A 25,940-nucleotide genomic window follows, 5' to 3' on the forward strand; every position below is an offset into this window, starting at 1 on the left:
CTAAGAGACTGGCAAAGCTTAAATAGTCCTTACCATTTTATCTGCAATACTGTGAAATACCCAAGGCATAACTGAGATGCTTCTAAAACTTTGTTTTTGATGTACATATCCTTATGACTTAGGTAAAAAGTTACTGAATAGATACTGTTACATTTTTATAATCAAATGTATATGGCTTTGTTAAGTTTTAGAGTTGTGAATGAATTTGGTGCTGTCTTCTAGAGTCCTCTTTTGTTTTTGTGCCATTTGTTAAAGCGCAGCAAAATGATACTGTTTTGTGTTGGAGCCACTGTGGTAGGATTTAGAAGGTGGGTTTTAATGAAAGAGATATATAAACCAAAGAAAGCCTCAACAGCATCCAACCACTTCACAACTGATGGACACACTCCTGATGTTCCTCTTTCCTAGCCGAGAGAATCTGTCATTATCTGTCATTGAGAGAGGCTGAACCAAAAATAAAGAAGGATGTTGAAGTATTATTATATGTTTCCAAACAGAATATTGATTAATACATCATTACGGTTAAATATCTTTTTTTTTTTTTTTTTTTAAGTGGCAGGGAATGTTGGTTTAGAGGTGGAGGAGGTAAATCCTTGTGACTATTTTACATATATATTAATGAATTAATTTTGAGGTAGGGGGTAACGAATGAAATATTCAGTCCCCCCAGTCATGATGGTATTTGAATTTTGATCTTAAAAAGCTCAAATAGAACCACGTGGGTTCAGTTACCTTGCAAAGCTGACAGTTGAGCTTGTAAGTGGGTTTCGGGAAGGTTCACCTGCTTCAGTAAGGAAATCAGCGGAGAGTGAGGGAGTTTGATTCATGACATTACTTTGGATTTAAGTCCGGTAGGTTTATTTCTTTAAATCATTCACTTTCCTAGGTTAATTTTAACATTCAGGGTAGGCTGTTCGGGTTGAGGCTGAAACTGTTCTTTTTCTAAACGGTTCCTGCAGGATCTTGCTACTTTGAACTGTCCTGTATTACACATAAAATATCAGACCTTCTTACTCTGACTAAAAGCACACCCTCCTGCACTCTCTTGTGCCTGACTTTTTACATTCTCCTTAAAAAGCAGAAGTGTGGCTTATATGGCCATATCGTGTAGAGAGTATTTTATAGGTTTTATTTGATGTCAATTGCTGTTCATTTCGACAATATTATTGAAATAAAACTCCCTTGGCAAGACCTGAAATTTGAAGGAGAAAGTAATATTGTTTCTCATGTAAATTGTGTATGAATAAATGATTACAAATTGACAGATATTGCTTGTAGTGATTCTTTTCCTGAGTGAAAAAACAATTTCTATTTCCTTCTTAATTTAGGAACTTAAAATTCTTAAGAGAGAAAAAGAGAAACTACATGCAACCCCAACACAAGCAAAGAAAAATTATGAGTTGAAAGTTTAATAGCTGCTTTTGTTTTCAGGGCCAAGATGCACTGTACTAAATCTGCAGATGGACAATCTTTTACTGTCCTTCCTGTGGATAGGTTAGAATTTATTAGTAACAACAACAGCAAAAAGGTACAATAGATGGTTGTGGGGAAAAAGCAACGTACCACGTTCTTCAGTGCCCCTGATCTGAGTCCTTCAACCTCTGCCCTGGTGAGCTCCGTAGAGCTGGTCTGTCATCTCGGACATGGTTTCTCAAGCAGTCTCTACCTGTTAGAGCAGACGTATGGTAACACATGACAAATTCAGGTTTATAAAGCGCTGACACTTGTATGCCAGGTGTGAACCTTCTCTCACCTCTGTTCAGGAGGGTCAGATGTAAATTCCTATGCACGTAGATGTGAAGTTTCCTGCTGCAGCAGTAGGTTTTTAGGTCTGTACAGTTCAGAGAACTTGTGCCTTTTTCAGAGAGCTCATCCTGCGGATTGACTCACTACCGGGCTTTTATTATTCCTTTAAATTGTGTACAGTATGTTCTGTTTAATTTGTTCCGAAACAATTCAGCCATACTTTATAATGCCTTATGAAACTCATCAGTACTGCCTGTATATCTGGCTAATAAGAGTTCAGTAAATTAGCATAATCATTAAACAAATTCACATGCTGTTAGTAATCGGTGACTGCCTGTTTCTCAACAGACAAGTGATGTCAACTGGCATTTATTAGTTTTTAGTGTGCTTTATTATCTACAGATAGGTAATCTGTAGTTTATATTCTGGCTCTATTGTGTTGCATTTGAATAACTGCTGCTGCCTTGCGAGGGAAGAGGAGGTAGTTTCTCATAACCAAAAAGGATGAGATGACTAAATATACCTCCTTTAGCTTTTCAGTTAAAATAGCTTCCTTGTCTAAAATTGACATGCTACTAGTTCAAGAAAGCTCTTTCCTTTATTTCTTTGAAGTTTGTCACCATCTTGATGTTTCCTGCTGTGATACGCTGTGATTCCTGCCTTCCTATCTCTGTTTTGCAGTGGCTCCTATTAAAAGAACCTTGCAACATGACAAGAGAAATTGGCTTTTCCTTGAACTATATGAAAGTCTTCAGGGGAAGATTTAACTAAGCACTTGTTTTGATTGCATAAACTAGAATTAAAATGATGACACAAACACTTAATATAGTAATAAAAAAAATAAAAATTCTTTGACTGTTTCAAACTGGAGACTTCTGAACCATAGCTCTTGTGGAGTGTTACTGTCCTCTACAGCGAGTCGCAGTGAATTTGTGTAGTTGCTTCAGAAGGGAACATGCGGTTGAGTCGTTACCATGTAGTTTCACATTGTCTTCCCTAGGCTCGGTTTGCAACAGGCAGCGTGGTCCAGTGTCTCTGCTACCCCGGGGTAAGGGCAGGCTGCTGGCAGAAGTGGGGGTCCTGTCTGCATTGGGGTGGCTCTTGCACTGGCTCTTATCTTCACCTGGTCCCCTGGTGGGTTGGGTCACAGAGTCAAAATGGGCAGCAAAAGGAGCTTTCTGCTGGGTTAGCTCCACTTCAGGCTCGAGGACATGAGGGAGAACCAAGGAGTGAGCAGCCAGGAAGCCATGGTAGCAACTTGCCTCTGGGTCATCTGAAGTGGGAAACCACAGCCCTGTAGTAATGACTTCTTCCAGTACCTTGGCTTCTTGGTTTCAAGTAAGAAAAAGCACTTGGCTGTCAGAGGGGCTATATGGATGTGTGAGGGTACGTCACAATATATGGGAGCGTGGTGGTGAAGTCTAAGTTGGCATCAGCTTTGGCAGGAAGACTGCAGGGGTAGCAATTGGTCGATTGCTCTAGGTGCTGCTATTTAAATGTCACTAAACTGCCTATGGATTGAGCTGATACACTTCTCCTTAAGTCTAAGCATGACTTAAAGAGTGGATTAGTGTTTTCAGAGGCTTCAGAATGCTTTAATGTTGTTTTTCAATTACCCAAATGAGCTTATTGAAAATTGAGCAATGCTGGGCAAAGATTTTGCAAAATAGGATTTAATTTTGTGCTTTGCTATCAAGATTTGCTTGCTCAACATAATGGCTAGATTTTCAGAATGTGGAGTTCTGAGAAGACACAGTTGCCTGTTTCAGTCTTTTGAAAATTTTTAAAGTTTGCATACTTAATAGAACTTTTGCTTTCCAAGCTCTTGACCATCCCCTCAACTGTTTGTCTGCATCTAATTTTTGTAAACAATTTAACAGTAGAAATCCTAATAATAACATTAACAGCATTTGTGCTCCTTTTATGACCAAACCCCCAACTTTTCTATTTTTTTTTTTGTGCACGTGAAGAGAATAGCTGTTAGGAATAGTAATAATTATTAGAAAAGACTGTTTAGCTTTAGTAAACAATGATGTAGTGGCATATTTCATGGTGGGGTTTTATTTTATTTTATTTGAAGTTGAGAGTTACATTAACCTTAACAATTGCAGTGACAGATCTCACTCATTCTGAAAAGTGAGCATACAGTTCAGTAGTATAAAACCGTAAATTGCTCCTGCAGTTTATTGATCGAAATGTCATAGCCTTTAAAGAACTGGGAAGTGTGATTTTTTTTTTTTTTATTATTATTTTTTCTCTGAGACATACTGCATTTTACTGCTCGAGATATTTTATGTGGTGTATTTTAAGTGATAAATTTGGAACTAAGAGGTCTATTACTGCTAACTAGAGTTTGTGTGTTGCCTTTGTTTTAATTCAGTTAAAATGAATTCTTAGTGGTGGGAATAAATATTAGAATTCAACTCCTAAAAGGTCTTCAGCTGTACCTGTGGAAGATTTTAAAATCAAATACTGATGTTTAGGGTCAAGATTGCTCACAGTGTTTTGATACAAACTATAAGAAATAAGCAATTCCTAACTACTATGGATAGAAGTATAAGAATTCTGGTTTTGCAAGAAAATATTCAAGAATTCTTCCTAAACTAGCTCATAAAATCAGTTTTATCTTTTAAATGTATCACAGAAGACTAGATTGAGACTTTGATCAAAATGCTCAGTGTTGGGTGAAGCTGATGGTCTGTGCTGATACCAAGGGACCTCACAGCCATACTGTCTGCAGTCTTAAGTGAGCAATTTGGGATGTTGATGGAAGATGGTTTCCTCAGTGGCTTTTAGTTAGGATAGTCTGGATGCTAACTCCTGCTTTTGGAAGGTTAAAATTGCGGATTTGAGGTAGCCAACAGGACGTTACTTGGGAAGGACATTTATTGTCCTCTTTTTCATAATATACCTATAGATATGTAACGTTAATTGTGTTTGGTTTGTTTCCAGTGGCATATGTCATATATTTCAAGTATATGACCAAATAAAATGTACCTATACCCAAGCTAGTTTATGTGAAGGTACACTGTTTAGTTGCATTTCTGATGGTTCTTTTTTGATAGGAACTTCTCCTACAACTTTGTCAATTACAGTAGCTGTATGTCAATAAATATAATAAAAGTTTATTTCTTATATTGATGAATGGTTTGCTGTTTCATTACTGTCATCTTTGTGTATCTGTTTTCTTTCATGTGCTCTTGGAATTGTATTACAGGTCAGAGAGCACAAATTGAATAAACTAGAATGCTGTAGAATGTGTTGGGTAAGCAAAAAGATATTATTATTTTTTTGTTATTTTAGATAAGATACGCAAAACACACTTTTTATTTTGGGTATGGGATACCTCTAAAAGACTTCCCCATAGACACCACAGTTTTCCTCCCCAAATGACTTCTTTTCAGTGTAAGCATTACACTGTAGTCCATATTTATAAAACTTGATACTATATACATTTGACATGTAATTTGCATTCATGCAGAGATAATTTGCATTGGTAGAGCTGTTTTATACTGGCACAGGATCTATTAGCATAGTTACAGCTACATTAGTGCAGTGGAGCAGCAGAGGGGGAAGAAAGTAATATGCATTTATTTGACCATCTTTACTGTCAGGTACTTTTGAGACATCCATCTTTGTTTCATATTATTACTGGCTTCCATTCATACTATGAATGAAAAGGGAATGTTGGATGTGACTAAAGTGTGTCTTCCTTTTAACAGTTGTGCAATAAAATGCATTAAGCTAGGTTAATGTAAACAGTAGAGCTGTTCAAATTATATAGCCTTGTCAAGGGATGCTTAATTATCCCGGAAATTTACTTAGTGATGAGGGGGGTGGTGGTGGTGGTTTTGTTTTCTTTAATAGTGCTGATTATCACTGGATTCTCTTCCCCTAGCTAGAATTATTTGGCATTTTCCAAAAGTACAGATTTTACCTGAAGAGACTTAGTAAGAGAAAATAAGTATTTAAGGTTAGGGTTTTTAAGCGAAATTTTCTAAACTTGATCACTGAACTTGATATGGTGAAATACCCACTCAATGTGGACGCTTAGCAGAGGTAGTTCCATGTGGAATTAGGCATGAAATTGCAAAAAGTTTTTTGAAATTAATTTTCTTAAGACCAAAAGGGCTTGGTTGTAGTAGGGATCATAATTTGAATCTTTGGTTGGCTGTCAGACTTGACCATTCAGTTCTTTTCAACAGTTTCGTCATATCCTTGTTACAGATGGGACTTAAGCGATACATTTGTGTTTATAGAAAATATGTGGTGCTTAACAGTTAGAATTCTACAGGTGGGTAGTGGGCTCTGCCTGAAAATGCTGTGTTCTCCAGCCCTTGTTACTATTTTCAAAACTTGCTTTACGTTTGTTTTGCTTTTTGGAAGAATGCTGTCTTGTAGTAGTAGCTTGTCATTGAGTGGAAGGGTTAATGAGAAGTTACAGTGGTTGATAATTCTGTTGGCTAAAAATGCTCACAAGCTTCAGTTGTTCTACTGACACAGCTACTGGTGAGGCTCCTCTGTTACCTGAGTCGGCTTCAAAAAGCCACTGATTTTTTTCATGAGTGCATGTTACTCTGATTTTTTTTCTGCTTGTTTGTTTATTAAATCTTCTCTGTTTATCTTACTTGCTCCTGCGTGATACTCTTTGGTACCTGCCGCCTACATGCTATATGGCAGTATTTGTGTGAAATCATCACTCTTGGAGTCAACTTCGGAGGTTTTACCAGGGAGGCCGAAGAGTGAAAAAACATTTTACTGAGCTAACACCTCAGCATATAGGTGCAGATAAGAAATAATCAGTAGTTTAGTTTGAAGCTTGCATTACTGATGCTACTCTTGTGGTTCTACGGAACACATATTTCTGAGCAGAGTTTTGCTGAAGTAGTTAACATGCAATTTGCAAACTTCTTGGTGAATACATTAAGACAGTTTCTCCTGGTTTTATGTGTGTGTGTGGGTTTTTTTTTTCAAAAGCAAGCACTCAAAAGATACCTCTTGGGTCATTTGAACGATGTTGCACATCAGAGTAGTTAATGCTGCATATATAAGGACAAAGATGTCTCTTTGCTGCAGTGTTTTCTAAATCTGGGTTTGTTTTTTTTTCTTATAGTGAAATAGATTTGTGCTTTAAAGTGTACTTGTAGTTCCACTCCTGTTTAACTATATTGTTATTGTTTATCCCATATTATTCAGATAATGCAGTTTATTTTTTGTTGCCATGTGACAGCTCAAGAATTGGCAGACTGAGTAGTAGAAGAATAATGCAACTACCCTCCAAATACATTATTTGTGCAGAGCCCTTAGCGTTTAAATAAAAAAAAAAAAAAACCCAAACGAAAAGGTGGAAAAGAAAAGAATATGCAGATCATGTGAACAATCAATTTTTTTCTCTGGCAGAAGTCAATAAACTACATGTAACACCTGGCCTTATTAAGATGGTCCAAAAGAGATGTTTGATTTCTTGATGCGTCTGCCACAATGATGCTGTACATACATAGTTGGACCGAACATGCTATCCAGTTAGTTATATAAAGAAGTAACTTTGAACAGAAGCCATGTTCAGAACAAAATACACAATTACTAGTAACAGTAGTTTTCTGAAATCCCTATCACTCTGTAGACTTTTGGTCCGTATTAGTGTGATTCTGACTAGTAACAAAAATCTTGGAGGTTGGAGAAGGGAAAGGAGGTTAGAGGCGAACCCCAACCATACCAATTCTTCGTGCTTTTGGAAAATGCCAAATAATTCTAGCCAGCAGGACAGAATCCAGTGTGAAACTTGTGCTTGATTAAATAATTCTGCCATCATCTCACTTCGTGTTACTGTTCACTTGAGGCCTTTGGTTCCACTTACTTGAGTTTTGGGGTTTTTGATGCTTTTGTTAGGCTCTAAGGAAATATTATCAATTGTAATAGAGTCCTATTTAAGTATATTAATCTCTTTGATAAGCACTTATGTTAGAAATTTAATCTTAAGAAGTATCTTATTAGGAAAAATTTAATTCCTCTTTAAAACTATTATTTTAAATAATAAGTTATATAAACACATGCATGTATGTTATTAGTGATGTTTTTCTTAGTTTTATGAACTGATTTATTCTTAAAGATTAATTGTGATGTAAAATGAAGAAAAAACAGCCTTTCAACTTATCTGGCATATCTGAATCTCAAATAAGAGCTATTCTCCATCTACAATGTGTGTAGCAACGCACAACACACATAAAGAGCTCATATGAAAGCTTTTTATTTTTCTTGTAGTAATACAAGGTCTGTATGAAGTCTTCAGCAGCTTCATGAATGATATTTATTTTAGCCTTTTAATAAGATTGTGCTTTCAAAAGACTAAATCCTTTAGTTTGATTTTTTTTTCTTTATTCCATTCCATGAAACATATTGTCTGGGTTTAGGTTTTGATTTGAAGTTTTTCTTTGTTATAGAAACTCTAGCTAACATGCTAAGAAGTAAAATGCCACTAAAAGAGAGGTTTAGAAAGATGTATTTAAATCTATAGCCTTTGCTGGGGCGGTTCAGACCTTGACAGAAGTTAATATTTAAGGTTAAGGAGTAATGAGAATGTGTGTAAGTTTAGTAAGAGGTTTTAAATCTTTTGTTAGAAAAAATGTCTTAAAGATAACAGAAAAATGCCACCAATGGAAAAATTTTCTAGTTCTTGCCTGTCATCTTATGAGGATGAAACATAAGATGTCAGTCACATAGCGAGTCAAATTTTACTAAAATCCGCATACTTCCAGTCTCTTCTTCACAGGCTGGAGTGACAGAATGTACTCCCTGGACTCCAACACGGCCTTGCAATAAAGAAATGGATGAAACACAGATATATCTTAAACTGTTGGAACATATTTTGTTTCAACATTAGACAAAGCTGCATGGAAAGATCTGAGAGCTGCACAGTGTTTTCCAGTATGGTTTTCTGACTAGTATGTGGGGAGAGGAGATAAACGTATTCAAGATAGGAATAGAATGTGGCAAGAATCAAAAATGAATGGAAATTCTTAAAAGCCTCTGCTTTCCTGAGCTTTAATTTCCCTTTTACTTCCTTCCCCCCTGCCCTCTTTCAGATTGAAATTATTTTTCCTGATGGTAATTTACAACCTAATTCCTCAGCCTGTCTTTCATGAGAGACAGGACTGCACTGGTGAATCTAGCACCAACTGGTGAACCTAGCACTGAAGAGTTTAGTTTAATCCTGCTGAGAGCAATTAGGTTGTTGACAAGAGTAGAGCTTCAGAATGGGAAAATGAATAATACAAAGGCACGTGATGCTGTAGTTGTATTCTGTGCCGTGTTGAAGTGTCCTCCTAAGAAGTCTCAGGAGGAAGGGATGGATTATTGCTGCCTATAGAAGACTATAGGTATGGGGCATTGCTTTCTTTCAAAACTTTGTAGACTCTTGTCTGTGCTGTCTTAAGGCTGTACCTTTGTGCAGTAGCACCATTATGGTCAGTGTCAGGTGTACATTTATCTGTAGGATGTGTAGAAATTTATGATGTTGAAGAAACTTACGCTATTTGAAGCCCATCTCAAATTCTTGTGAATGCTTGATATAAATGTGTTGGGAACTTCATCTGGCAAGGATTTTTCAAGTTCTTGTACTAATTGATTCTGTTATTGCTCTCTCTTTTTTTTTAAACTGTTCAGACATATATTTATTGTAAACAAAACATCTTTGATTTGGGAATTAGTTCAGTGAATCATCTGTTTACTCACATTTCTAATATCTCATGGTCACTTTTTTTGTGCCCTAAGCCTGAAATGTGTATGTTTGCAACTGTTTTGATTTTTCAAGATGGTCTTGAAAGAGTAGTCGTCTTCACAGATCCAAAGTTTTTGCTTTATTTCATCTCTTGTAACTGCTTTATTTTGCCTGCTCTTCTCAAGACAGATGGTGTATGTACTGCAAGTGCTTTAAAGCAAGTTTTTTCATGTTCCTTGCTCTTTAGAACTTCTAATACAGACTGTCACAGTTGGTTCCTTAAATATATTGTACTCCTGCATACAGTGATAGGCTGTACCAATTAATATTATTGAGTAGTTCATTCACAACCAGGAGTTTGTCTTTTGTGGAAAGTCTTGATTGAAAGCCTTCAGTTGGTACTCAATAAGATGGTCTCTCTTAGAATCACATGAAATAGGAGTGGAAAAAAATGTACATGCTTACTAACCTAAGGTTAGTTTGTAGACTTTGCTTTTATGTGCCAACAGTTCTTGGCCAGATCTTTGTTTTGTCACCCTTAGGACTGCTTTGGCAGTTCTTTCAAAGGAATTATTCTCTTATTTCCTGTCTGTGTTCCTCAGACCTGTCTGGTTCATAATTTATGAAAGAAATAGTCTCATAATATCTTAATTTTAGTTGTTTAATTTTCATAAGAGAACAATCCATATGCTTATGTATATATACATGTCTATATACATATATACTGTATGTGCGTGTAATATGATTTTTAACATCTCAGCAATGATTTGGAGTATCCTCGTGGAATATTTTGAGTTATAGGCATTTTACAACTTCGAAATACATACCAAAAGCTTTTGTAACATGCCAAAGGGTGGTTGGGAACAGAGCGTATTGCAGGTTTCTGCTGGATCTGTTCCGCTTGCTTTATTCATTAACTAGGCTGGAGCTGAGTGATGCTGGAGTGGGGCACACCAGATGGGTGGCACTGGAGATGACCTTTCTTCATAAAACAAATAGAGCTTCGGCTGCTTTTCTTGCTGTCATCTCTGTTCTGTATGTGTCGCGTGTTGTGAGGCCTCTATTAGATGGTGGCCCTTCACAGTCCATATTATTTAAGAGAGTCTTTAAAAGATTTTTTTTACTTAAGCGTTGCTGGTTTGAGCTAACGGTGGAGATGTCAGTTGACACACTGTGCTGCATTGCAATTCCTTAAATACTTAATTCCTACCTGACTAGAAAATTTGAAAACAAGCTGTGTTGAAAGAGACTTTTGTCAGACAACAGCAAGAAGAGCCTGCCCCAGAATAAGATTGTTTGAATATTTTTCTTTTTGTTTATTTAATTTAGATCGGCTTAGTAACACATACAGGTGAAACTGATTTATTGTTCTAAATGATGAATAAAAGCTGGTTTGGAGACTTGTTCTTAAATTATAAACCCAGCGACCAAAATTTTATCAGCTGTATTACTGAGCTGTAGAAATCCCTATATAAACCAGTTAGTTGTAAATAAACACACTTAAGCATAAGAGAAATAAATTGTAAGTAAACATTTTTATATATGTGAGAAATCCTTAGTAAAACTTTTAACTCAGCTTTTTATTTAATACACCAACTTTAACATTGCTTTGTCTGTATTTATTTCATTCTATCCAAGATCAGCTCAAAGATCTTTTGGCTCCTAGTAAATACAAGATTACACAACATCAAAATATAGAACTGTTTCTATAGGATTTATAAATATATAACAGATGAACAAAAAGCGCTGTCAAACTTAGCGTAGACTTATCCTTTGTTTCAAATCAACTTCCAGCTGAGGAGAATCAATCTTTCTTCTGGAAAGTACAGATATAGAATTCGAGTATAATTGATTGTTTAAATCAGGGTTTCTTCCTTTCAGATTTAAATTAGAATTGATGGGTTTGTTTGGTATACGTTTTGGTATAAGTCAATCTGCTTTAACTAAAGGTGTGAGCTTATTTTTCTGAACCCTGGAAGTCAGATTGGTAAGTTCTTTGTTGCTCAAGAGAAATGGATTGAGAAATGTCTTTGTAGATGTTCTCCTGCTGTAGCTCCGGGTCTTGAGGAGGGAGCACACACATCAGACACAACTTTCAACTGGAGCAGAATGGCTGAATGCCAGTTAGTCAGATGGGGATGGTTATTGGTTTTTCCTCCTTCCTCCCCTCCCTCCCTCAGCAAATGTGGTCGGCTTCTGATCCATGCTGGGATGTTCTTTCCTTTGCTGCTGCTACAGCTGAAAGTGGGGGGCTTTTGGAAATGTATTTTAGCCTTACGGTAGTGGTGTAATAACACGTTAGTGGGCTTCTGGCTGCCTGTGAAGATTCAAGTGAATCTTCTCTTCAGTGTGTGTTTGTGTATATGTATGGATTATATGCATTTATCAATAATGATGTATTCTGAAGTACTCAGTAATAATAATAAAAATGTTAGAGAAACAATGAAAAAGAGAAGGTTAATGATTGTCAGGGATAAAACTTGTGTTTTCTCCAGTCACGCTAAACATTCTTCTGTAGCTTGATAGAAACTATGGGTTTATGGCATCAGCTTTTGGTTTAAATTCTCTGACTGTTTTTCATATGAGGCTAGAGTTGACCTTCGGGGTGCCTCTTGGCTCCTAGTGTTAATCCCTTTGTGGAAATGATCATGAATTAATAGCTGTTAGCACCTAACAGAGAACTTATAATAGGAAAACAAATTAAAACTCAACAATTATGAAAGTGACTTTAAATTTTGACCCTGCATTTGAAGGCATTGCATAAATGTAATAACATACTGTCTGTGAATAACATGAGGGAATATAAAACACATACTGAGGTGCCTGCATGATGCCTAGAATTAGAGATCGCCATAGAGCATACTGACAATGTGTTGGTTTATTCTTCTAAAACACGTTCACCAGGTTATGGTTAAAAGAATTTGAAGTGTGTCATTCTGAGCTATTTGTAACTGTTTAAGTTCTGTGGGAGTAATTTTTACAGAAAACATGTGGTTATATGCTGTAAAAGATGGGGTTTGTATTTACTTTATGCATCAGTCTTCTGTGCTATGTTTCAAAGCACGCAGGAACAGACGGAGGTTTGCTTTTGATACAACACAGCATTTAAAATTCTAGTATTGTGAAAAGGTTATTTATTATTGAAAGACTGTAGCATGGAGGGTTTTTGTTTTCGGTATAAAGTTGCATTAGGATAATATTTTTTATCGTGCTGGTAGAGATCAAAGTATTAGTATAGTAAATAATCCTCTTTGTCTAACATATCTAAATATATAATGCTAGCTTGCATACTGTGCTCCTTACTTCAGGAGAAACCAAGAATTGATTGTGGGCTGTCTGCCAGTGCAACAACAATTCGTCTCTCCATGTGGGAAGAACATCTTTTGCTGGCACAAAATGGGATTCTAGCATTGCCAGGAGTCGGTGCCACCTTTGCCATTCTACCATTGCCAGGAGTCAGTGACAGCTCCTTAATTATTGCTTTTGTCTGTAACAATTTATCCTGTGTAGAGAATGTGTCCTTTCTTAAAGTCATTCAGTAATGATCCTGTGAATTTGTAGTGTCTATACTCAATGTTTACTGCCAAGAGAAGCAAATGTGGTGTCTGTGTGTGTAAGGTTGCCACATCGTCATGTCTATGAGATATATATATATATATGCGCACATGCAAGCATCTAAAATGGCATGTTGAGAATGGAAGGTAAATTCTTCTCCAACTGTTGTTGGCCTTGCATGGCTGACGTGGTTGTGCTACAACCTTTGTCCTCAACAAAATATACTTAGAAGCGCAACCAACCAAGCACAAATAACAGACCGCTGAAAATACGTATATTACTCTATGGTTTCCTACAAGATGATGCTCATTCCATGTCAGTTGTTTTTCTTCTGAGATGCTGCAATAAATGCATAGACTCAGAAATAATTTTATAGGGAAGAATTATGTAAAATTTTGTGTAAATAAGGATATTTAATACGAAACAATGGATTTGTTCTAAGGTAACAGTCAATATTTTTATAGCAGAGGATAACATGAAAACATAAATAGACTTTGGTAAACCTGGCTTTAACTCTAATCTGAATTGATATTAAATGTAAGACATCTTGTCTAGCCAAGATCACCCAGTGAGCCTTGTGTAGCTTTTAAAAAATATCTGTAGCTTTCAGAGTGCTTTGAATGCACAAATGTTAAGAAAAGGCACTTAGGTAAATCAATACGTATTTTACCTTTTCTCTGAAACACTGTTGTTTAACTGCTGGTTTGAGATAACCATAAGGTGGAAGAGCTCAGTTGGCTGTCTCATGAACTGTTCTTAATGAGCATTATGTTATTTTCCCCTCTCGTTTTTCTAGGCTGTTCAATTAACCCCTAGACGATGGCTGAACCTGCAGGAGTACCAAAGCAAAAAACTAATGGCAGACCATGGGGTTACAGTTCAGAGATTCTTTGTAGCTGATTCTGCAAATGATGCCCTGGAGGCTGCTCAGAGACTAAGTAAGTCGGCTGATAATGGGAGGAATCTGCTTCACTAGATAGCAATCTGGAAAATAAATTGCTTTCTAATAAGTTGTACACAATCTTCAAATTGATGCTTATTGAAAAGGTTTGATATATTATGCAGGCCATAAATATTTGCTTAATTTCATATTTGAACAGCAGTTTATAACAGCAATATTTCTTTAGAACTTTATTTCTAAAATGTTTTGTATGTAGTCTTTAATTAACATTATTTATGTCATTTTGAATAACTCAGAATTCAGAATCACTTCATGTATGGTTTCTGGGGTAAATTATTTGTTGTTGTATATTTGATATAACTTAAGGAACCAAAGTAAATGAATGTGAATAAGAAGTTGTTTTCAAATAAATTGCTCTATTAAAAAGCAAAGGAAGAAAAAGGCTGTGGACTCTACTTTTTTTTTGGAAGATGTTCAGAACCCAGTTGGACACATTCTGCTTTAGCTGACCCAGCTTTGAGCAGGTGGGTTAGACTAGATGGTCTTCAGAGGTCCTTGCAACCTTAACTGTTCTATGATTCTATGAAGATATAAAATATGCAGGAGAGAATTATAAAAATGTATGTTTGCTCATGTGTATGTTTGTCCATGTGGAGATAAAAAGGGCGAGTTGAATTACCTGCCATCTTAAAGGGACTTGGCAGTGGCTGAGAGAAGACCCTGCTTCTGGAACCTCATTTTGGTTCTCTGACAAGATCTTAATTTTAGTGCGGTGAATGTAAGATGGTAATGGGGGTCAGAAATGAATTTATGTAATACCTTTTCTCTCAAAAGGAAATACATTAAAGTATGTTTGTCACTCAATTCTAACTCTGAAAGAAGTTTTCTACTTTAATAGTAGTTTGCATATTTTCCTCTTCTCATTTACCTTTTGTTAATATGTCATACATCAAAATGTCAGAGGACAGACACTATTATAATCTAATTGTCTAGTAACAGGAAGGTTTTTTTGTTTTATGCTTTACGTAATGCACAAGCCACTTAAAATGCATTTCAGTTTTGCCCACTGGGAAGTAAATTAACCCAACTTATATCAAAGATCTCATCAGACCTCAAGTAGCTGAATAGGATTAGCATAATGTCTTGCTCGATCTCTATAACTTTATTAAGGTGATACATTTTTCAGTAATCAAAACCTTCTTATGTCAACCAGTATGTTTGAAAATATATTTGAAACAAAAACATTAAATGCCACTGTTATGGTCATTTGGCAGCGCAAACTCAAAAATGTTGACACAAAGCAAAGCTCATAGAATTGGAGAGTTTTCTCATCTGGGAATGTCTGAGAAAAACAAGAAATGCTATCTGAAGTTGTGGCAGGTTCTTCACAAATCTTACAGCACTTGAATTCTCCTCTTCATGGTTATACCCATAAATGGATTGGTCTGTCCAATAACTATTACTATTCTTGATCCCTGTACCTATTTGGAGAAAAAGATTACTCCATGAAAAGCAGGGAACCTTTTCTGGCTTATGACGCCAGATTTATTTTAAATGCCCCCTGTAGCTTGCCTGCTTTGCAAATCACAGAGATATTGGTCTATAAAAAAAACTAAAACCTGTTGAAATTTAAATAATGAAAAGTGAAATATAAAAATAAATTAATTACTTGCTAATAAAACTTTATCAGGCAAATTGTATGTATTTTAACTGGGTTGACTTGTTAACACTTCAAAATATTATCAGTCAGTGGTTCCTTTCTTCATTTTATATAATTGCATTCAAGCATCTGCATTACTGGGCATTAAAGAATTGTGGTTTATAGTGTGGAAGCTATTTCATGTTGAAATGATTGACACACTCCATTGATCCACTAAATAATTAACAACATCCTCATAATCATTCTGATAGTGTGCTGTACCTGGTACTTCTAACATGCACTTTGAAAACTAAGCATGAAGAATGCAAGTTTTGCTACTGTAGTCATTGCTGTTTCAAGATTTCATTAGATTTATCTTCTTTATGATCCTTCAGACTGGCAGTATCTCTGTCACTCAGGTTTATCTGCACAATTCGATATGGGCTGCTGTCTTCTGAATATGCAACCACCCAAAGTAAAAAGTTATGGGTGAAACAAAAGACTTCAGCCTACAGGAGGCACAAAATATTCCAAAATAAAATAACCAATGGAGGCAGCTTCTTTTTGATAGACAGGCGTTCTGCAGTAAAAGATGGTGAAAAGAGAGGCCAATCACCCCTGCCAAGTCCTGCTCAAAAATCTGGTGTTGTAGGTACTATATGCCACATTGCAGCTGTCCTTAACTTTAGCTTCTGCAAACAAGGAAGGATGCTTGCCAATGTGTTTTTAAGATAAAAATAAAGTTATCAAAACTTCAAAGTTAAAGGTTCAGTATTTTTCTTGTGAAAGGAAGTTCTTTATAGACCTGTCATCATCAATACAGGAGAAACAACTATTTTCCTTCGTAATCTTACAGCATTACATCACTCGCCTGGGTCTGTGTATGTGATAAAGGGGAATAGAAAAAGGGATAGAAGTTCCTGAGATGGAAGTCTTTATGAAATGTGATATTCACAAATTAATTTCACAATTTCACTAAATACTACAGGCTTGACAGAGCTGTCTGTACTGCTGCAGTGCCTGTGGTCATCAGTTTTGCTGTTGTTCGGTTTCCTGTTGGTGCAATGGAAAGAGGTGGGATTAGATAATTTTTGCTGCTGTCTTCACTTGTCAGGAAGGTGTTAATGCTTGTGTTCTCGAAAGGGTTTGCCTTTATCCAGTATCAGCAGTTTTGTTATAGTTTGTTCATTTCCTCTGTTGCTCGCTCTATTTTTATTAATATGTACACTGAATACAGTGAATATTAATTTTCTCAGAAAGATTTTTCAAAACTTACCAAAGCACAAAAGGCAGTCTACAAGGATTTTTTAAATGGAATTAAAGGATTGGGTTTTTCTCTTCTAAGATAAGAATGGCAGATGTGAAGAAAATTAAAATGACATCACTAATATTGACTTCAAAAGAAGCTGTACACAATAAGGAATACAGAATTAGGCCCCAAGGAATTCATTGCCTTTTACGTGCTAAGCAATTTTCAGGTGTAACTTTTGTAGAGAACGCGATATTTACAGAATACCAAGAAATGCAGTCACAAACACTTTTGTGTTTCATGTTAAAATTTGTAGGTTTTCAAGAGAGCAAAGAAAAAGACGTTGTGTTGTTTTGCTGCAACAGTATGGCATTGCTTGATCTGCCATCTGAAGAAACACAACTTGTAAACAAGTTCTTACGGTTTTAGTGCAGGTATTTTACAGAACAAAGTGAAATATTTGGGACCTGAGTTTTTGTCTGAAACGTAAGGTCATCTGGCTGTTCCTGCGTTAACTCACAAATCTTCTCATCTGATTCTCAATGCCGTGGTACGTTATGGGCTTCTTTAGCCAGAGTAGGCATTTCCTTTCTTGCTATTTTTTTCCCCTCATACTGGAGTATTGATACAAGGAAAAAAATCTTTATATATACATACATACACCCAGATTTTCAGGGTGTGTGTGTTTTCATTGCCTGTATTGGGCAGGTGTGCTGTGCATCATTTCAGGGTCCATCATTTTCTCAGCCTTCCCCACCAGAGGCCCTTGAGTCTGCTTCAGCTCATGCACTGTTCTTTATGTTCTGCCTGATGGAGAAGTTATTAAGGGGAACCATCATTTTAAACTAGTAGGTGGACAAAGCTGAGAGGGATTATAATTATGCTGGAGGGTGTTACTATGTGCTGTCAATTGGTGCTTTGAATCAGGAGAGGACTTACAGAGGTGGAGGAAAATGCTGACAATCCTAAATGGATGCTGGAAGCTTGGCATGCATTTCTTTTTCTGATTTTTAACAAAAGCAATAGAGTGCTGCCCGTTGCCACTTAGAGTGTTTCATTACATTTAGGAATCAGTCAGGTGCAGTGTTCACACTCTATCACAGAGAAATGCAATTGAATCGAGTGCAAGGCTTTTATTTGCTCTTCTTTAAAAAAATTGTATAACAAAATATAGTCTCTGCATATCCTATTTCTATTGCCTTATGCATGAGGGAACTCATAAAATCCGGCTTTGGACTAAAGGCATGCTTTTTATATCAGGCTGGAGAGGTAAACATGTATTTTATAAAGAACAGAAGAGGTTTATTGAAGCCGCTTTCCATGAGGTCGTTTACCTGTCACCTATTATTCACCATTTTTTAGAATATTGAAAGTGGGCTCAGACACATGATCACCGGTCTCTTTCCTATCTCAGCCAGCTGGGTTTTCCCCTTGGCTATGTTTAATTCAGATGGAAGGCTGCTTTTTCAGATGCTGGTTTAGATCCCTTCTCTGAAAGTTCCTCTCTCCAGCACAAGTTGTGAAAACCACTTGAAAGCAGTGTATGTTTAGGAGGGATCAAAAAGTGATCTTTCTGTTAGTAATGTCCATTTTTGTATAGATTATGAAGAAGTTGTTGGTGATAATGCTGTCTCCATTTAATTGAAGCTTTTATGGTAGGAAAAATGAAATAGATCCTTGAACCTGACGTTTCTGAGGATACTAAAAATGTGAATTTAGGGGTGGTGTTTATTATACCAGGAAGAGCTTTTCTATGAGTATCCCCTACAGACCAGTCCTCTGTTGTTAGTTATTTTTAAGTGACTGCATTTCCTCCTCAGTCTTTGAGTTTGTTGGCTACTTAGCTGGTCTTTTTTTACTGTCATCATGTACCTTACTCATGTGATTCAATTCTTTTTTCTTCTCTCCATCAGGATAGGTAGGAGAGGAATTGCCTCCTTCAGCATTTCTGTGATTTCCATATTTCTTTCTGCTGTATGGTTCACTGAGTAATAATATTTTTTCACCTGTGTGTAATGAGTTATTTCTCAAAAAAAGCTATGTACTTAATGGTTATAACTAGTTATTTTTTAGAGCCCTGTGGCTTATGCTTCTCTGCATAGGTTGAAAAATCACGTGTTACTGAAATAGTGTTCCGTGGAGCTGTACGCAACGAACGTGCTCGCTGTTAAGGAACAGTTCTCCCATAAGTCCTCTTATTTTCTCTGACAGCCTTTATTAAAGTTCTTTATACTTAAATTATGGCTTTCTGAAACTATCCTTTCAGGCAAAATAATGCTATAAGTTATTGACTAATATGATTCTATTCTCAAATGGGTAAGTATTTAGAAAACAGCCTTTTAAATTTAATAGAAAACTAGTAGTGGATGAGCTGCCTTTGAACCATGTTCAGCATTACTAAGCGCAAGTATTTCTTATTCCATTTAGCAGGCTTTCAGTTAATGGATTTTGCCTTGTCTGAGTTGTGAAATCTAAGACTAGAGGGAATCTGCATTTTCCTGCAACTTCTCAATAATAGGAAATGCCTGTTAATACTCTCTTACTCCCAGTCTTCATAAGCACCTCTTGAATGCAGCCATTTCAAAACTCCACAAAATTTGCCATCATTTGTGGTTTTAATCTTTTTCTGTCCCTTGTCCAATTTCCTGTGCTTTCTTATAGCCCTTTCCTCATTGTAGCCGTTTTGTCTTTTTTCTTCCTGATGCCATCTTTCACCTTATGAGTTCTGATAGAGAAAAACCTCTTCCTTTTTTGTGCTAAACAGTCAGTTATATCTTACCCTACTTACAACAAATCTTTAGCTGTTGTGTTCAGCTAAAATCCATTGTATGTTTTTATGCATACTTTTTTTCTGCTTTCTGGAATGCTATGCTTAAACCGCCATTTATTTGGCACAGTGATCATAGAAATTAATGTTTCTTTGATCAGAAAATAAATAGTGATTGCTGACAGTTCGAATAATATTTTTTTCTATATTTGTTAACTTTGAAATGGTTTCATTTTTGGAAAAAAATTCAAGCTTAATTGTGGTGCAAACAATTAAAAAAAATCTCACTCACCTGAAAACAATGAAAATAAAAAAACTAGAGTATAAAAGTTATGAAGGCAATGCCTTGTATGTCACTGTTGTTTAAAGTAATTTTTTGTGTGAGGCTTAATAATCAATATGTCAGTGATCCAATTTACTTACCCCATCTATTGGGTGAAAAAATCAGTCATGGAAAATGAGAGTAGTTAGGAATGGTCTTAAAGGGTTGTATTCACTGAAACCTGCTTTACTAAGGATTTTGTTAGAAGGTGGTGGTGAAATTTGCTGTGATACGGCTATAGGGCAAGGCTGGAGAATGGTACCTATTTGATAGCAGAGTTTTTTTGTGGACATTCTTCATTTGCTCTCAGATTGCTTTTAGGTGCTTTAACTTAATCTGCCTTGGAAGCTAAAGCACACAAAGGCACAATTAAGGTGGAATTAGGGTTTCCATTTGGGGATTTGGTACACAATGGCTGTTCAAACCACGGTATAGCGGGACCTTTGCCCCTGGACATGAGCCCTAAAATACTCTTACTTTCTCCTCTTTGTGTGCGTGTTTTGTTTGGTTGGGTTTAGGTCTTGTAATTCCTGCTTGTTCTCCCTCCCCCTTTACTTCCCTCCTCCTGCTGGGTTTTGTGCTAAGAAACTTCATTTCGCAGAGGCTGCTGAGAAGTGGCAAAATTTTAAACACAGCGGTATTTAAGCAGTGGATTATCCTTGGTAAACCCTGCAAGGGGGCTCTCACTCAGCTTTACAGTGTCTCATTCCCCCCTCTTCAGCTTAGCAACTTTTCTCCATGTAAGCCCTTGGCACCCCTTTGAAAAATGGGCAGCTGTCGAAGAGCACAGGCGCTTGTTGGTAACGGCCACGTGTCACATCCTGCATGCCAGAAAAACAGGCAGAAAAACTTCCAGCTTCCCTAACAGTGATTTTGAGTTTCATTCTTGTTGAAACAAAATTAATAAAAGATTTTTGTCAAAGCTTACCACTGGGTATTGTGTTGTTTCAAGTTGAGCCTTTCCGTTTCAAGTTAAATTACAAATCGTTGCTTTATTAATATTTTAGATATGGAAATTCTTCAAAGGACCCTCCATCTCATAAGGAATTACAGAAATAGTTAATTTCAAATGCACTGTTATGAAAAACAAATCTGTTTTATTTTTCTTATCTGTTCCCTTTGTTAGAAAATTACATGCTGAGCGTGAGTCAGTAAATGCAAGCTTGAGACTGCTTACAATAGTTGGGTATTTTATAACCATTCTTCGTCACCAAATGTCTTCATATTCAATAGATTTATAGTAATATGAGTAATGGCTGGGGGGCTAACAAATCAAAATCTCATTTCAAATGTCTGACACTAATGTTGTGCTGACTTATTGTTCTCCGTGTTGGATTTCTGATCAAATTACCAAAATAGCTGCTTGGAAGTAACAACACAAAGTAAAAAATACTCTAGAAATGGTGTACTGAGTTTTATAGTTAATGTGTGCTGTAGAAAGCAGTCATTCACAAATTTCACTTGTGTTAAATATATTAGTGGATTTTTGTTTATAAAAGGAGGAGGTGACAGAAGCCATAGCTCTTGATTCAGGAATTTTAACAAGTGATTAAAAAAATGCAACATTTCACAAGGAAGGTACAAGATGACTCCTGGTATTTATTCCAGACTTGTCACACCATATTTTATAGTTCTTCAAGGTAGTTTTGCAGCTGCAAAACAATAACCAGATGCGTAATTGAGAAGCAGCTGCATGAAATTCTCATTTTTTTATGCATAAAATCAGAACCATTAGACACACTTTATGTATAAGGTATGAAACACTAAACAACATTGTTTTCTCTGTGATACTAGCAGCTGTGTAAAGGGGAGAAATCACACCTTCTATGCTCTCTAGATGCCCTTCTGCTTCTAAATATTTGGGGGCCAATTCTTGAAACTGAATTTCTTTTCTGTTTTTTGGTTTTCCTTGTTTTTCTGGCTTGCTTTGGAATGTATGTGATAAAGCATTTGCTTTGGCTTTAATTTGTAAAACCCTGTAGTAAAAATCCACCTGTGATGCTAAATATTGGGGTGGGTTTTTTTGTTTTTTTCAAATCACCTGTATTTATAGCTGCTGGTTTTGTCTGAATACCACAGTGTGTCCCCGTTTGGGGATGTCTGTTCCTGATAGAAGATAAATGGCTTGTGCTGGTTTTTAGGATTCTCCCATCACTGACCGCGTGTGTTTCAAGGCAGAACTGAATCCAAATTTTTCATTTGATATAAACTACAGCACTGTTGAAGGAAATACTGGCTTACTTGAACAATCATTTAGTTCTCACTTGTATTTTAGCAAACTATATGGGACAAGGTATAAAATAACGGTTGTTGTCCCGAAGCCATGTGCTGCTTTCACTTGAGGATTCTTCTCTTATTTCCTGTGAAGCCCGATGTATTTATTTAAAAGAAATGTATGTGTTTATAGTTACTATATCTTAGCACATTGTTGGTAACAAATACTGCAGATGCTGTGGGTTTAACTTGTGATGGAAAAGATCACATTCTCAGCTGGCAGTCTGTAGTTTTTCCTCTCTGGGCCTCATTACTGCAGCTGCATTGATGGTGGGATCTTTGGGGTGACTGCTTGTGCTTATTTTCTTTATGTGGTGTGAGCACTCAGGAGGAGACACGTTTTAAGAATTAATTTTTGAAATCGTGTTTATTAGTTAGAAACCTGAAATGAGATGACAAAGCTTCTGAGATTGATGGGTCTGCACTATGTAGTTCTGCATCTTCTCTGCGATCAGCCTGGCAGTGTGTAATCTCTTGTATAAGGGTGTCAGAAGCGTAATTGACACTTATGTCTGCAAAATGTGATGTGTGTGGCTTTTAAATTAAACTTTTTAATGGGAGTACTAGTAGTAAAATCATGTTGAATTGAATTGGTAGAAAATCTAAGAGCAGGGTGATGGAAGTCTAGAGGCGAGGACAGTTTATAATTAGTCCCTTTTGTAGTGTCTGTTGGGTACTTACTAGAAAAACTCTTTCATGTGGTCAGTAGTTTGGTGGTAATTTTTTTTCAAAGAACTACATAATCTGTTCCCTCCTCCCTACCGTGAACATTTTTGTCCTTGAAACTGATTTTAGTTGAGGCTGCAGTTTCTTCTGTAAAGGGGGCAAATATGACATTAGCTCTGGTTGCCCCCTCATTGCTCCTGCTTGTATGGAGAGACCCTCTGTTTTGTAGTCAGGCCTCCGGCGATGGCATTTTAAAGAACTGGAGGAACTGAGCTAGGTTTAGAGAGAGTGAAACTGGGAAACTTTACAAACAGTGAAGTTCTGAGTAGTGATAAGTTCCTTCAAATTAATAGTTGAACTTATGCTGAAAAAAACAGTTCTTATTCAGATGCTTTTCTTTAACTGAATTCTGAATTATTGCTTCGTCTTTTACCATTTCTTCTGTTGAGTGTTTAAGAGAACAGTTCTGGTTATTGCCCTACTTTGATACTCTCGTCATTTCCCTGATCTCCACTGGTGTCCCCCGGGTGATGCAGGGCACAACAGGAAGGGACTATTGTTGGATAACTACTTTCTGTATATAATTCAACTGAGGAAGTTACTTTTTTTTTTTTTTTTTTTAAATCTGTCACTCATTTCTGTTAAATTTGCTCTACCTTTTGTCTTTGTGGAATAGGGGTTGGTTTAGGATGTGATTGATGTGTAAGGATATTAGATTGTACGTTTGCTATAAAAGCACGTGGTTTTCAACCAAGCCAGGAATCTTCTCTTTCTGCTGGCCTTTCAGTTTGTCTAAAGCTTAGAGAACACACAACATACAGCCTCCACACTGTGATTCCCTTCCCTGCTTTTCCTCCCACAGCCTCCTCCAGTCTATGAAGTAATCTTAACTGGTATTTTGTGAAGGTTAGTATGACTTGCAAGAGCTTGTTTTATCTTTAAAGGTGGGAGCAACTTACAAGCTGATGTTCTGAATACATCAGCAGTTGAGAAGTATGATCATAAGAGGCTGTGATTCTTATTTTTTTTTTTTGATAGATAATCTCTACCTAAAATGGTAGAGCAGTTTCTGAAACTGTGGATGTTCTGACATTTCGTTAATCTGCTACTTCATATTTGAGAAAGTGCTGTGAATTTAAAATATGTTTATCTACATTTCTTCAAATATTTGCAGTTTAAGAAAACTAAAATATTTCAACACACTTATGAATATGAAATGTGTCTTTGTAACCCTGCTGGATTCAATTGGGAGATATTATCTGACTTGCTGCCTCACAGTATATTTTAAATGAGGCTTTAAGCCTTGAGAATGTCATCACGAAAAACATTTAGTGAGAATCATGTTTAGTTTAGTTCCAGAAGTTAGCTATGCTCTTATTTTAAGTGATTTTTGTTTTGTTAAGAAAAATCTGAAGTTGCCAGTTTTACCTATATGTAGTATACTCTACCCTGTCCTACAGTTAAAGTCAGCTATTGTTTCTTGTGTCATTGTGAAGGAGAACATTTTTCTTGCACCTCCCCTGGGCTTAGTTGGACTGCTCACCTTAGTAAGATAAATAGGGCCAAACTTCAGGCTATAAATCTTAAATATATTTATTGTTCTAAACGCTTAAGAACAGTACCAGGATTTTTACAAAGAGGGGAAAGTCAGGCAGCCATGAAAATTTTACTGTATAAATAGTTAACAATATAAAGTCATTGGGAAGATTCACCATTACTGCAGCGCGCTTCCCTCTACTCCCTGCCAAGTCTTATCCCTCTATTCCTCCAGTTACTCATCTGTGTATTTTAGTAGCAGCTTTCCTAATCTTTCTGTGTGTGAGTATTGTGCTCCACTGAAGATTATTGTCATAGTAATCCTATACTGTGTCTGCATGTCCAACACCCCGCTTGTTCTTGTTACCACAGATAAATCTTTTACACGGGTTTTTGTTTTAGCTCATTAAATGTTCGGTGTGGTTGATTTTTCTTTTGCTTTTTGGCCTTCCCATATCTTACCTTCAGTATAATACAGCATTTGTTTTGTATATGTTGGTATCTAAGTGGAACAAGAGATTTGAGACTGATTAGTTTTTTGTAAGACAGTTAAATTTGCAGTATTCTTTCTTATAGCGTTTTCTACCCCCTATAAAAACAGGCTTTTGTCTCATGCCATAAAGTAATCTGCCATTTAAATACGGTGATTAACATGTGCTATAAATAACTTATGTATTTTTATCTTTTGAGTGACATTCCTATTTGAAGTGCGTATGCAGATAGTATTTACTTCATTATTTCTTCGATCCATAAAAAGCTAAGTTAGATGCTTAGACGCTTTTGCGCTTTTGTACAGAAAAGGGTTTGTTTTTTTTTTTTTTTTTTTTACAATTTTGAGATGAAAAAATTGCAGGTATTTCATGTTGTCATTTTCCAAAATGAGACTCCTATGTCTTTTGAGTTTATTCAGCTTTGTGTCTGTTTTCACAACTTTAAACTGGAACCCAAAACATTACATTATAGCTATTTTTTACATTGAGTTTTTGACATTTAGTATCCTGTAAATAGTGATATGTATGAGCTTCCGTAGACTGTAGTAAGCATTCCATCAGAAAACTCTAGGCTGATGAAGAAGGGAAGTAAACCAGTCAACTTAAATACTAGAGAGAGATTTTTAAGGGCTAAGGTTCAGAGGTAATTTAACAGGAGCTGGGTATCGCTGAAACTCATCAGTTGTGCAGAAAGGAATGTAATTAGTGCAGTTAACAGCAGGTAGGGCAATGCTAATTATATGTTCTCTGGTCTCTCTATGAATTGTTCTAGCTATTTAGATCTCTTCTTTTGTATCTTCCTAAGTCAATTATGCCACAAGAGACTTTCTGGGAGTTAACTGTGACCATTATTTACACAGATGTAATTTATGCTGCCTCAGATACAAGTTCTGAACTTGGCCTCGAAGTGAGAAGGTTGGAGTGGAAGAGAAGGCAGAAGCAGGAACAAAACATCACACAAAAATTTTGCCTTTTAAAGAAAAATTGCCCTATTCTGTACCTGACACTTCCATAAAATCTGGAACTATTTTCTGCAGCGAGAAAAATAATAATCTACTGTAGCATTTTTTTCCGCAG

The 25,940-nt window shown here is 36.4% G+C and overlaps 1 protein-coding gene across 1 annotated transcript in view; it reads left to right on the plus strand.

Moving 5' to 3' along the window:
* The window catches only part of SUCLG2 (succinate-CoA ligase GDP-forming subunit beta), a 131,892-nt gene that overhangs the window by 12,010 nt on the left and 93,942 nt on the right, over positions 1–25,940 (plus strand). Inside the window, exon 2 of the mRNA XM_074151424.1 lies at positions 13,815–13,956. Within this exon, the coding sequence (XP_074007525.1) occupies positions 13,815–13,956 (142 nt within the window). The remainder of the gene's footprint in view (positions 1–13,814; positions 13,957–25,940) is intronic.

This window comes from Numenius arquata, chromosome 8 (assembly GCF_964106895.1).
Source record: "Numenius arquata chromosome 8, bNumArq3.hap1.1, whole genome shotgun sequence".
Lineage (NCBI taxonomy): Eukaryota > Metazoa > Chordata > Aves > Charadriiformes > Scolopacidae > Numenius > Numenius arquata.